This window comes from Lipotes vexillifer, unplaced genomic scaffold (genome assembly GCF_000442215.2).
Source record: "Lipotes vexillifer unplaced genomic scaffold, Lipotes_vexillifer_v1.1 scaffold1129, whole genome shotgun sequence".
Taxonomy (NCBI): Eukaryota; Metazoa; Chordata; class Mammalia; order Artiodactyla; family Lipotidae; genus Lipotes; species Lipotes vexillifer.
The window spans coordinates 405,666-418,207 of record NW_006789022.1 but is presented as its reverse complement, the minus strand read 5'-3'; the positions used below and the strand labels follow the sequence as shown (position 1 = coordinate 418,207).

At 49.8% G+C, this 12,542-nt stretch overlaps 1 protein-coding gene across 4 annotated transcripts in view; it reads left to right on the top strand.

Moving 5' to 3' along the window:
* DPP3 (dipeptidyl peptidase 3) overlaps positions 1-12,542 on the top strand; it is a 34,637-nt gene that overhangs the window by 5,844 nt on the left and 16,251 nt on the right. For 3 of the 4 annotated variants that reach the window (XM_007461937.1, XM_007461938.1, XM_007461939.1), the window contains 7 exons: positions 4,381-4,470; positions 5,062-5,199; positions 5,781-5,855; positions 6,475-6,568; positions 10,032-10,162; positions 10,272-10,402; positions 10,477-10,535. In XM_007461937.1, the coding sequence (XP_007461999.1) occupies positions 4,381-4,470; positions 5,062-5,199; positions 5,781-5,855; positions 6,475-6,568; positions 10,032-10,162; positions 10,272-10,402; positions 10,477-10,535 (718 nt within the window). The remainder of the gene's footprint in view (positions 1-4,380; positions 4,471-5,061; positions 5,200-5,780; positions 5,856-6,474; positions 6,569-10,031; positions 10,163-10,271; positions 10,403-10,476; positions 10,536-12,542) is intronic. The other variant, XM_007461940.1, reaches the window with a different exon arrangement.

The window sequence follows — 12,542 nt, the reverse complement described above, 5'->3', positions numbered from 1 at the left end:
ATAATCTGCCAAAACTCACACAAGAAGAAATAGATAATCTACATAGGCCTATATCTATTAAAGAAATAGAATCAATAATTAATAAATAACCTTCTAAAACAGAAAACATCAAGCCAATATAGGTTCACTGCTAAACATTTAAGTTAGTAGTACTAACTTAATTGGTACTAAACATACCAATTCTCTACAATCTCTTACAGAAGAGAAAAGCAGAGGGAATAATTTCTAACTCATTCTGTGAGGCCAGTATTACCCTAAAACCAAAATCAGACAAAAATTACAGTGAAAGAAAAGAAAACTACAGACCAATGTGTCTCATGAGCATAGATGCAAAAATCCTCAATAAAATGTTAGTAAATTGAATCCAACAACATATAAAAAGAATTATGTACCATGACGAAGTAGGATTTATCCTGCCAATCTGGTTCAACATTCAGAAATCAATAGATGTAAATCATCACATCAACAGGCTAGAGAAGAAAAATCACACGATCATATCAATAGATGCAGAAGAAGCATTTGGCAAAATCCAACACCCATTCATGATAAAAACTGTCAGAAAACCAGAAATCTTACAGCTAACATCATATTTAGTGGTGAAAAACTTTCCCACTAACATCAGGAATAAGGCAAGGGTGTCCCCTCTCAACACTACTTTTCAACATTGTACTGGAAGTCCTAGCTAATGCAATAAGACAAGAAAAAGAAATAACAGGTACACAGATTGTGAAGGAAGACATAATACTGTCTTTGTTCACAGATGACATGATTGTCTATGTAGAAAATCTGAAAGAATCAACCCAAAACTCTTAGAACTCATAAGTGATCATAGCAAGTTTGCAGGACGCAAAGTTAATACACAAAAGCCAATTGCTTTCCTATATTCCAGCAATGAACAAGTAGAATTTGAAATTTAAAGCAGAATTCCATTTACAATAGCACTCAAAAATGTTGAAATACTTAGTCGTAAATCCAACAAAATGTGTGCAAGACTTATATGAGGAAAACTACAAAACTCTGATGAAAAATATCAAAGAAGAACTAAATAAATGGAGAGAAATTCCATGTTTGTGCATAGAATGATTCAATATTGTCAAGATGTCACTCCTTCCCAACTTGATCTATAAATTCAATGCAATCCCAGTCAAAATCCCAGCAAGTTGTTTTGTGGATACCGGCAAACTGATTCTAAAGTTAATATGGCGAGGCAAAAGACTCAGAATAGCCAACACAATAATGAAGCAGAAGAACAAAGTTGGAGGACTGATAGTGCTTTAGTTCAAGACTTACTATAAAGCTACAGTAATCAAGACAGTGTTCTGGGGCTTCCCTGGTGGCACAGTGGTTAAGAATCCGCCTGCCGATGCAGGGGACACAGGTTCAAGCCCTGGTCCCGGAAGATCCCACATGCCGTGGAGCAACTAAGCCCGTGCACCACAACTTCTGAGCCTGTGCTCTAGAGCCAGTGGGCCACAACTACCGAGCCCATGTGCCACAACTACTGAAGCCCATGTGCCTAGAGCCCGTGCTCCGCAACAAGAGAAGCCACTGCGGTGAGAAGCCCACGCACCACAATGAAGAGTAGCCCCCGCTTGCCACAGCTAGAGGAAGCCTGCGTGCAGCAACAAAGACCCAATGCAGCCAAAAATAAAAATTAATTAATTAATTAAAAAAAAGACAGTGTTCTGTTGGCAAAATAATAGACTAATAGATCAGTGCAGTAGAATAGAGAGCCCAGAAATAGACCCCCATAAATATAGTCAACAAATCTTTGACAAAGAGCAAAGGCAATACAATGAAATAAAAATAGTCTTTTCAGTAGATGGTGCTAGAACAACTGGGCATCCATATGTTAAAAAAAAAAAAAAAGAATCTAGACACAGACCTTACATCCTTCACAAAAATTAACTCAAAATGAATCACAGCCTTAAATTTAAATACAAAACTATAAAACTCCCAGAACATAACATAGGAGAAAATCTAGATGACCTTGGGTATGCCGGTGACTTTTTAGATACAACACCAAGTGTGATCCATGAAAGAAAGAATTGATAAGCTGAACTTATTAAAATTAAAGTTTTCTGCTCTGTGTAAGACACTGTCAAGAGAATGAAAAGATAAGTCACAGACTGGGAGAAAATATTTGCAAATATATGTCTAATAAAGGACTGTTATCCAAGATGTACAAAGAACTCTTAAAACTCAACAGTAAGGGCTTCCCTGGTGGCGCAGTGGTTGAGAGTCCGCCTGCCAATGCAGGGGACGCAGGTTCGTGCCCCGGCCCGGGAGGATCCCACGTGCCGCAGAGCGGCTGGGCCCGTGGGCCATGGCAGTGGGAGGCCCGCGTACCACAAAACAAAAAAACAACTCAACAGTAAGAAAATGAGCAATCCGATTTAAAAATGGACCAAAGACCTTAACAGATATTTCACCAAAGAAGATATGCAGATGGAAAATAATCATATGGAAAGATGCTCCACATTGTATGTTATTAGGGAATTGCAAACTTAAAAAACAAGATGCCATTATATACGTATTAGATCAGCCAAAATCTAAAACACTGACAACACCAAATATTGGCAAGGATGTGCAAAAATAGGAACTTTTGTTCATTGCTGGTGGGAATGCAAAATGGTACAACCACTTTGGAATAGAGTTTGGCACTTCCTTATAAAATTAAACGTACTCTTGCCATACTATTCAGCAGTCATGCTCCTTGGTATTTACCAAGGTGAAAACTTGAAGTGAAACTTATGTCCACAAAAAAACCTGCACACGATTTTTTTTTTTTTTCGGTACGCGGGCCTCTCCCTGTTGTGGCCTCTCCCGTTGCGGAGCACAGGATCCGGACGTGCAGGCTCAGCGGCCATGGCTCACGGGCCCAGCCGCTCCGTGGCATGTAGGATCTTCCCGGACCGGGACACGAACCCGTGTCCCCTGCATCGGCAGGTGGACTCTCAACCACTGCACCACCAGGGAAGCCCCTGCACACGATTTTTATAGCAGCTGTATTCATAACTGCCAAAACTTGGAAGTAACTGAGATGTTCTTCAGTAGCTGAATCAATAAACAAACTGTGGTACATCAGACAATGGAACATTATCTAGTGCTAAAAAGAAATGAGCTATCAAGCCATGAAAAGACATGGAGAAAGTTAAATGCCTATTACTGGGTGAAAGAAACCAATCTGAAAGGGGTACATACTGTATGATTCCAACTATATGATATTTTGGAAAAGGCAAAACTATGGAGATAGTAAAAAGATCAGTCGTTGCCAGGCATTGGGAGGGAGGACGGGCACAGAGGATTTTTAGGACACTGAAACTACTCTGTATAATACAGAGTAACGTACCATACATAATGGTAGATATATGTCATTATACATCTGTCTAAACACATAGAATGTACAATGCCAAGAGTGAACCCTAATGTAAACTATGAACTTTGGGTGATGAGGTGTCAATGTAGGTTCATCAGTTGTTCATCAGTGCGGGCTATTAAAATGGGGAAGTCTGTGCCTGTGTGGGGATAGGGGACTTTGGAGTAATCTCTGTACCTGCCGCTCAGTTTTGCTGGAAACCTAAACCTACTCTATAGAATAAAGTCTATTTAAAATAAGAGAGAATTACTGGCTCACATAACTGAAAAGTCCAGGGCTAGGGAGGCTTCAGGCACGACTAGATTCAGGGACTCGGTGATACCATGGTGATGCAGTCTTCATCTCTCAGCTTTGCTTTCTTCTGTCACCCCAGTAGTGGAGCTCCAGGGGATTCAGGCTTGATGATTCTCGGTATAAAACAGAGGCTTGTTGCCACTGGGAAATTTCCTGGTTGGGCTCTTATTGGCCAGCTTGGGCCTGTGTCCACCCCTGGAGTTGGGGAAGGGAGATTTCGCCCTATCCCAAAAGGAAGATGTGAGGCCTTATTGCCAGAGGAAGGGAGACTAGATTTGGGGCCAGCAAAAGCCATAGAGTAGTTGACCAAGGCCCCTCCAGCCCTAACGTTTGATGCTTCCGGTGCTGGCTGCCTGCTAGGTGAGGGCTGCGGACAGCCCTTCCTGCAGAAGGAGGTGGTGTTTGCACTGGGCCTCGGGGGTCACATGAGAGGTGGCTGAGAGGGTGCTGATGTAAAGGGAACAAGGTGCATGAGAGCTTGGATGTATTTGGTAGCTGTTGAGAAGACCAGTTTGGCTGGACGATGAGTGTGTGAAGACTGGGCTGTGAAAGCATGTTGTGGCCAGACGGGGGCCTCCCAGGATGTGGGTCCTGCCCCGCCAGTCTCCCAGCCTCACCCATACTGCTTCCTCTGGGGTGTTAATATCCCAGGAGGGAACCTCTGTGGGGTAGGGAGGCTGTGCTTCCTCTGACCCCCTTTCCCCCAGGCGTTCCTGGTCTACACTGCAGGTGTCTACTCCAACATGGGCAACTACAAGTCCTTTGGTGACACCAAGTTTGTTCCCAACCTGCCCAAGGTGAGCTGGAGAGGGCTGGGAAAGGTGGGCAGTTTGGGGCCGGTGAGATGGGGGGGCGGGGCATGCAGCAGATGGAGCCCCAGTGGGAGTCGGGCCCTGAGAGGAGCTTTGACCTTGTCACTACCACACTGCACGGCCTTGGGTGCTGCAGCCACCTCCTGACCCTGCTGACCCGAGGGACGAATGAGCGGAGGCTGTGAAAGTGCTCTGTGCGCTGTTAGGTGCTGCAGAGATGGAGCCTGCCTGTCACCACTGAGGACAGCGGAGGAGCCTGGGCATGAGGAGTCCCCCTCTGGGACCACGGGGCTCAGGCCCATCTGGGGCAGAGGCAGCTCTTACACCAGGGCTCTCAGCCCCTACTGAGTGCACGAATTGTCTGACGAGCTTGTTGAAATGCAGCTTCTGCCCCAGCAGGCCTGAGCCTGGGGGGTGAGGGTCTGCATTTCTCGGGCAATGTCAACTGCACTCTGAGCCAGAAGGTCTTAGACTGTGGGAGAGGAGCTTGCGGGTCGATGGGGGCGGGGAGGAGGGGTGCTCCAGGAGGCAGGTTCGGGTGGGGTGGCCAGGCCACGGGCCTCCCTTCCCCTGCAGGAGAAGCTGGAACGTGTGATCCTGGGTAGTAAGGCTGCAGAGCAGCACCCGGAGGAAGTCGGGGGCCTCTGGCAGACCTGCGGGGAGCTCATGTTCTCTCTGGAATCGAGGCTTCGACACCTCGGGCTGGGGAAGGAGGTGAGGCCCCCCCAGCCACACTGGGGAGTGGAGGGCATCCTTGGGGGCCGCCTGGTATGGAGGGAGGGGCACCCGATGGGGAGGCAGTGGGCTGTCCGTCACGCCTGAGGCCAAGCTGCCCTCCACCGCAGGCCTCAGCACCATCATTTGTAAGCAGGTTGGATGGAATGCTTTCTGAATGCCCTCCCAGTTCTGACATCCTGGGATGCCATGTGCAGGAGGAAGGAAGGAGAGAAGCTGAGAGCTGGAGGGAGCTGAGGAGGGGGCATGGGAAAGGAGGGGGCCAAAGCTTCCTACCTCTGGAGGCTGCTTGGGGGCTGCGTGGGGTGAGGGACGCAGCAAACCTTAGGGGCGGGCCCGCGAGAGGCTGGCACAGAGCTGCAGGAAGGCTGGACTTGGGCCTCTGTCTGTTGTTTGTGTTGTAATTTTTCCCCCCTGGAAAGAGTTGGAGAGGGACAGTGGAGGCTGCTGAGAGGAAGTGGAGGAAGCCAGAGGCTGGAGAGGGTGGCTGGGAAGGAATTCACCAGCTTCCCCAACCCAACTCGGCAACTCCTATTTCCCATCTGCCCCTTCCCTGACAGGGAATCACCACCTATTTCTCTGGGAACTGTACCATGGAAGATGCCAAACTAGCCCAAGACTTTCTGGACTCACAGGTTTGGGGGTTGGGGAACTTGAGGTGGTGGTTTTTGGGGGTCCCCTTGGCACTGGCGCCCACTCCTGGCTCTCAGCTTGGGCCCAGAGGCATGGGCATCTTGGGTCCTTGAGGTGGAGAAGACTTGGGCGCCCGCGTCTAAGGGTCAGCCTGGCTTGAGCGAAGATGTCCCCGTGTGTGCCCTGATGGAGCTGCCCCTGCCCCACCCTGGGCTGAAGGGCCTTGTGACAGCCTCAGGGCAGGAGGACACAGAACATCAGAGCTGCTTGGATTGGGCTCTGGCATCCATGTGTCACTTTCACCTCCCAGCTCAGCCACACAGCGACATTTCCTTATCTGTGGAATGGGACCTGCCTCCTGTACCCCGGGTTAGCTGAGGTCACGAAGTGTCTTGCCCAGCGCTTAGTAAGTTAGTGCTCGGTGTACTGATCAGAGCGGGAGTCTGCCCTGGCCTGACCCTGCTCTCTCCCCTCGCAGACAACTCAGGCAGGTCCACCGGAGGCCCTGGACTGCTTTACCTGTGTATCTTCTCTCCCTGGTGTGACCCACTTTCCCTCCCCCCACCCCACAGCCTGCTCTGGACTTACTCTCCCCCAAACCCCTGCCCTGGTCTTTTCCAGAACCTCAGTGCCTACAACACACGGCTCTTCAAGGAGGTCGGCCAGGATGGGAAGCCCTGCTACGAGGTGCGGTTGGCTTCTGTGCTGAGCACAGGTGAGCTCACACCCCTTCCCCTCCTTCCTGTGTTCCTGGACCAGCGTGGAGGGAGCCAGAACCCAGGACAGGGTTAGCCGACTACGGTAGCTGCAGGCAGCAACCACAGTTGTAATAGTTATGGCAGATGTTGATCGAAGGCTTGCTAGGTGCAAGCCCTCGTGCTCAGCAAATGGTGTTCCTGTGAGGTGAGCGCCCCCAGCCCCAGTGCTGGTGGTGATGTAAAGCTAAGCGGAGGCACGAAGGCAGGGGAAGGACCTTTGTTCCACTTGGCGAACATCACTGCTGCAAGCCTCTGACAGGGGCCACGTGTTGGCCATGGTCCCCATCCTCCAGGCAGTGGCGTAGAAGATAACAATCCATGTAAACAATGGAAGTAGAGGCTGGACCATATGTCCCATGACAGCCTAGAGGAGAAATCCAAACTGCACATCAGTGAAGGCTTAATGGGAAAGGTGACCACATGTGTCTTGGAGGTTGGGGAGAGTACAGAAAGGTGGGGGTGGTGAACTTACTAAAATCCACTTCCTAAATATCTCCCCAAGTACCTTCAAGGCAAAGCCCAGATGCACTTCTAAGGGCTCCATCATTTGGAATTTCTTGGTTATAAGTGAGGAAACCTATTTCAAATTTGCCTACAGCAAAGGGGACTTCGTAGGTTTGAGTAATTAAGAAGCCCAGAATACAGTAGCTTCAGGCACAGCAGGATCCAGCTGCTCAGACAGTATTCTCAGAAATTTCTCTCTCTGTCTCTTGGCTCAGCTCTCTTTGACTTCACCCACAGCAGGCTGCTCCCATCTACATGTCCAGTGGTAGATGTTAGCTGTTGGCTGGGACCTCGGCTGGGGCTGTCAACCAAAACACACAGCCTGATAGCCACCAGCTGGGCCATTCCGGCAAAGAGAGCCCTTTTCTCCCCAAAATAGTGTCTTAACGTCTGGGAGTGGCTCAGGTTTCTCTGTTTCGGGTCCCCTGTTTACCTGTGAACCAGTCCTTGTGGTTAAGGGACCCTGGTCCCAAGCCTACCTCACAGCCAGGTGGACTCACAGCCAGCTGGACCCACCACCTGGACTCGGGGTGGTTGTGAGGGGGTGGTTCTCAAAAGAAAACTGGAGTCTGTTACCAGGTGAGGGGGATACAGATGCAGCATTAAGAGAAGCATCCAGGCCCCTGTGAGGACCTTTGTAACCCCACCCTCCCTTCCTCACCCACCTCCCACCTCCCAGCCCCAACCTCCCACTTAGACTTTGGGCTGCAGCCACACTCAGCAGCTTCCAATTCCCTGGAAACCCCATGTTCTCACCTACCCCCTCCAGGCCTTTGCACGGTCTGTTCCCCATTCCCGCGTGGAATGTCCTTCATCCTCTCTAGGTGTTCCACTGATGAAGCCTAATCATCCTGTAGGCCAGGCTTGGACCTCACCTTCCCAGGACCTTTCCCTGTCTTCCCACAGCCTCTTTGCTCATCAGCACACCCAGTAATTTCCCAGTTATTTTTCTGTTGACTTCAAGCTCCTTGAGAGGAGGAACTCTGTGTTTCATTCACCGGTGCCTTCCCAGCAGCTCTCCCTTCGTTGATCCTCAGATACCAAGCAAAGGAGGACGGGTCGGGAACAGCACTCCTGGTGGAGGGAACAGCATGAGCCAAAGCAAGGTGGTGGGAAAGTTTAGGGATCAGCACGTACGTAGTGCGATTTGACTAGGGAAGAGGATAAGGGTTCCAGGGAATAGGAGGGGATCACACGGGAATATGAGCCGGGCCTCTAGGATGCAGCAGAGGACAGTGGTTAAGAGTGTGGCTCTGGAGCCAGGCTGCCTGACGTAACAAACACCCCCATTTGTTTAGTGATATAAAGCCACCTTTTCATGCTCCTGGGCTCTGTGGGTCAGGAATTTGGATGAGGCACGCTAGGAACAGCATGTCTCTGGCTGACAATGTCTGAGGCCTCAGCTGGGAAGACTTAGAGGTGGGGGTGACTCAACAGCTAGGGGCTGCATCCTCTGCCTGCTCACCGACTCACACGTCCAGTGGTAGATGTTAGCTGTTGGCTGGGACCTCAGCTGGGGCTGTCAACCAAAACACACAGCATCTTCATATCGCTCATGGCGGCTGGGCTCCAGAGCGAACAGCCCAAGAGAGCCAGGCAGACGCTGTGTCGCCGTTTATGACCTAGCCTCGGCAGTCACATGGCGTCGCTTCTGCTGTAGCCACAAGCCTGCCTGCCCCGCTTCAAGAGGAGAAGTCCTGATAGGAGAAGTCACTTTGGGAGATGGGAGATACTGTGGCCATCTTTTCTTTTTTCTTAAATATAAGCTAGGAGTATGTTGTATGGATCAGAGAAAACAGGCAAAATACAACAGTGTTAATATCCCATTGCGGACTTCCTGGTGGTGCAGTGGTTAAGAATCCGCCTGCCAATGCAGGGGACACGGGTTCGAGCCCTGGTCCGGGAAGATCCCACGTGCCATGGAGCAACTAAGCCCGTGCGCCACAGCTACTGAGCCTGTGCTCTAGAGCCTGCGAGCCACAGCTACTGAAGCCTGCACTCTAGAACCTGCAAGCCACAGCTGCTGAAGCCCACATGCCTAGAGCCCATGCTCTGCACCAAGAGAAGCCACCGCGATGAGAAGCCCGTGCACAGCAACGAAGGCTCGCCACAACTAGAGAAAGCCCACGTGCAGCAACAAAGACCCAACACAGCGAAAAAAATAAAATTCTTTAAAAAAAAATATCCCATTGCTTCTGTAACAAATCACCACAAATTTAATGGCATAAAACAACACAAATTTATTCTGTTACAGTCTGGAGGTCCAAAGTCTAAAAGAAGACTCCAGTTCCTTCTGGAGCCTTCAGGGGAAATCTGTTGCCTTGCCTCTTTCTGTCTCTAGAAGCTGCCTGCATTCCTCGGCCTGTGGCCCTTTCCTCACATCTCTCCCCCTTCTTTCTTCTCTCATCACATCTGCTACCTCCCTTCACCCTCCTGTCTCCTCCTTATAAGGACTTTGTGATTACATCTAGGGTATGGCTAGCTTTTTAAATACAATCTGCCACACTGGGTTTGAATCCGACTCTGCTACTTGCTGCTGTGTGACCTTCAAAAACTGACTTAACCTCTCGGTGCCTTAGCTTCCCCATCTGTAGAATAGAGATGATAATTTCCCTCTCCCCACAGAGCTGATGCAAGGCTCAAGTGAGTTAACATGTAAATCACTTAGAACATTTCATGTAACATAACATTGGGTTGGCCAAACAGTTCGTTTGGGTTTTTCTGTAAGGTGGTACGGAAAAAGCTGAACGACTTTTGGCCAACCCAATATCTATATTTTTGAAGATGGAAGTTTATACTAATTTCTGTGGGCAGTGGGGAGCCATTGAAGATCTTAGAGTAAAGGAGTGTCACAGCGAGAAGCCTACTGGGGTGTCTTATATTAGCCTTTTCCCTGAGCCATCCTTTTTCCCTCAGAGCCTATTCTGGACTCCGAAATGAATTCCAAGCTGAAGAGCTATGAATTCCAGGGAAGCAATTTCCGGGTGACCCGGGGAGACTATGCACCCATCCTCCGGAAGGTAGTGGAGCACCTGGAGAAAGCCAAGGTAGGGCTGGCTAGGGGCTGAGGTGCTTCTCCAGGCCCCTCTGGGCAGCAAAGGTGGGTATGGGGATGGGTGGGTAGCCTGAGGCTGACCAACCCTTGCTCACCCCCAGGCCTATGCAGCCACCAGCCACCAGGAGCAGATGCTGGCCCAGTACATAGAAAGCTTCACCCATGGCTCTATCGAGGCCCACAAGAAGGGCTCTCGCTTCTGGATCCAGGACAAAGCCCCCATCGTGGAAAGGTGAGGCGCCAGCCTTCACCCCGCCCTGCCCCCTCCCCCCGCCCCACCTCCATCTCAGCCCTTCTCTCCCCCAGTTACATCGGGTTCATCGAGAGCTACCGAGACCCCTTTGGCTCCCGCGGAGAGTTTGAAGGTAACTTCTCGGGGGTGGGCAGTCAGATGGAAACCCTTACCCTTGTCCCCTGAGGACTCTCCCCTTCCCCCTCCTCCCTCAGCAGTAATAATAACAATGACAACAGCCATTGATGATTTGCCATGTACTGGACACGTAGCTCATTTTGACACCATCATCCTATGAGAATGTCTCTCCTCACTTCACAGATGTGGGAACTGAGGCACAGGTGGTGGGTGGCCTAGCTTAGGCACCTTGGCTCTGAGCCACTTTGCTGTGCTGCCTCTCGTGTCTGGTCCAGGCATAGGCTCCAGCTTTGTCACTTAATGGCTGTGTGACCTTGAGCCACTTAACCCCACCTCTGCGCATCCGTCACTGCTTTTTGGGTGTCGTGGGAAGTGAGGTATTATATGCAGACAGCTCAGCACAATGCCAGGCATGGAAACGGTGCTGAGTTGATGGGAGCAGAATTAACACTGGGACTATGAACTTGACTCGGCTGCTGTCATCTCAGGGCAGGTGGCAGGCTGCCTCGGCCCTTGTGTCCAAGCCCCCATGGGATCCACTAGTGCAGGGCAGGGCATCCAGCCTGAGGATTTAGACTTGTTTCTGCCAAGCTTTATCCTCCCCAGCCCCTGGATGTAGAGTCTGGAGCATCCAGCTGCCAAAAGCCCGCGAGATTAGCCTTGGAGGAGAGAGGAAAGCCCCGACAGCCCATGAGGGCTTGGATCTGAGCCCAGAGATCCAGGCGCAGGGACAAGGCATAAGGGACAGGCAGTCCAGGGGCCGGAGGGTGAGACAGGTGTACACACTCACAGCTTTCCAGCCTGGGTCCTGATTTGCCAGGCCTGCTCTGAGGGCCAAGACCCCAGGGCCTCCTCAGCAGCCTCAGTCTCAGAGATCCCCCACCCTTTTTACATAACTCATTGTGATTATTAGAAAAGTGGTCTCTGTTCGTGGTCAAAAATTATAAAAATACAGACCAAAAAAAATCAACTGTGATTGTACCCACCCCAAGGTTAAAATTTGGAATGTACTTTTTGTCTTCTGTTTTTATATAGTGCTATGCTTAAAAACGTGTGTGTGTGATTTAAAATCTGCATTTGTTGCAAGTAATTGGAACAGTACAGACGTATGTAGGATAAAATGTGAAATCCCTCCTTTACTATCCTCTCCTATGTCATACCCCTCCTGAGATCACCACAGCTCGCAGTTGAGTACAGGTCCTTCCAGGCCTTTGTCGAAGCATTCACACACACACACACACACACACACACATACCTTTTTTTTTAAAAATAAATTTATTTATTTTTGGCTGCATTGGGTCTTCATTGTGGCACGCAGGCTTTTCATTGTGGTTGCTTCTCTTGTTGCAGAGCACGGGCTCTAGGCGCGTGGGCTTCAGTAACTGTGGCATGTGGGCTCAGTAGTTGTGGCTCGCGGGCTCTAGAGCATAGGCTCAGTAGTTGTGGCACACGGGCTTAGTTGCTCCATGGCATGTGGGATATTCCCAGACCAGGGCTCGAACCCGTGTCCCGTGCATTGGCAAGTGGATTCTTAACCACTGCGCCATCAGGGAAGTCCCCACGCATTCCTTTTAACTCATCCAGGTAAATGAGATTATATTCTGTGTATTGTTCTGTCACTTGGTTTTTTCAGTTAATCATGTATCATGGATATTTTTCCTATCAGTATGTATAGACCTACCACATTCTTTTTAATAGGTGTATAGTATTCACAATATATCATAAATAATTTCCCACAGCATTTGATATTGTACTACATACCTAACAGCTGCGTGGCATGCCATCACATAGCTGCCCCCTGATTTATTTAATAATCCCCAATCATTGGACATTTATTTAGGTCGCTTTTCCTTCTTTGCTATTTTAATCATCCTCTCTTCCTGCCCTGGTGTGATGATTTCATCAGACAGAGCAAATCCAGATGGAGAGGCATTGCCAAGCCCATCCCTCTGCCAGGTTAAGATTGACCCCTTCCTCAGTCTAGGTCAGGCCTTTCCAGGGC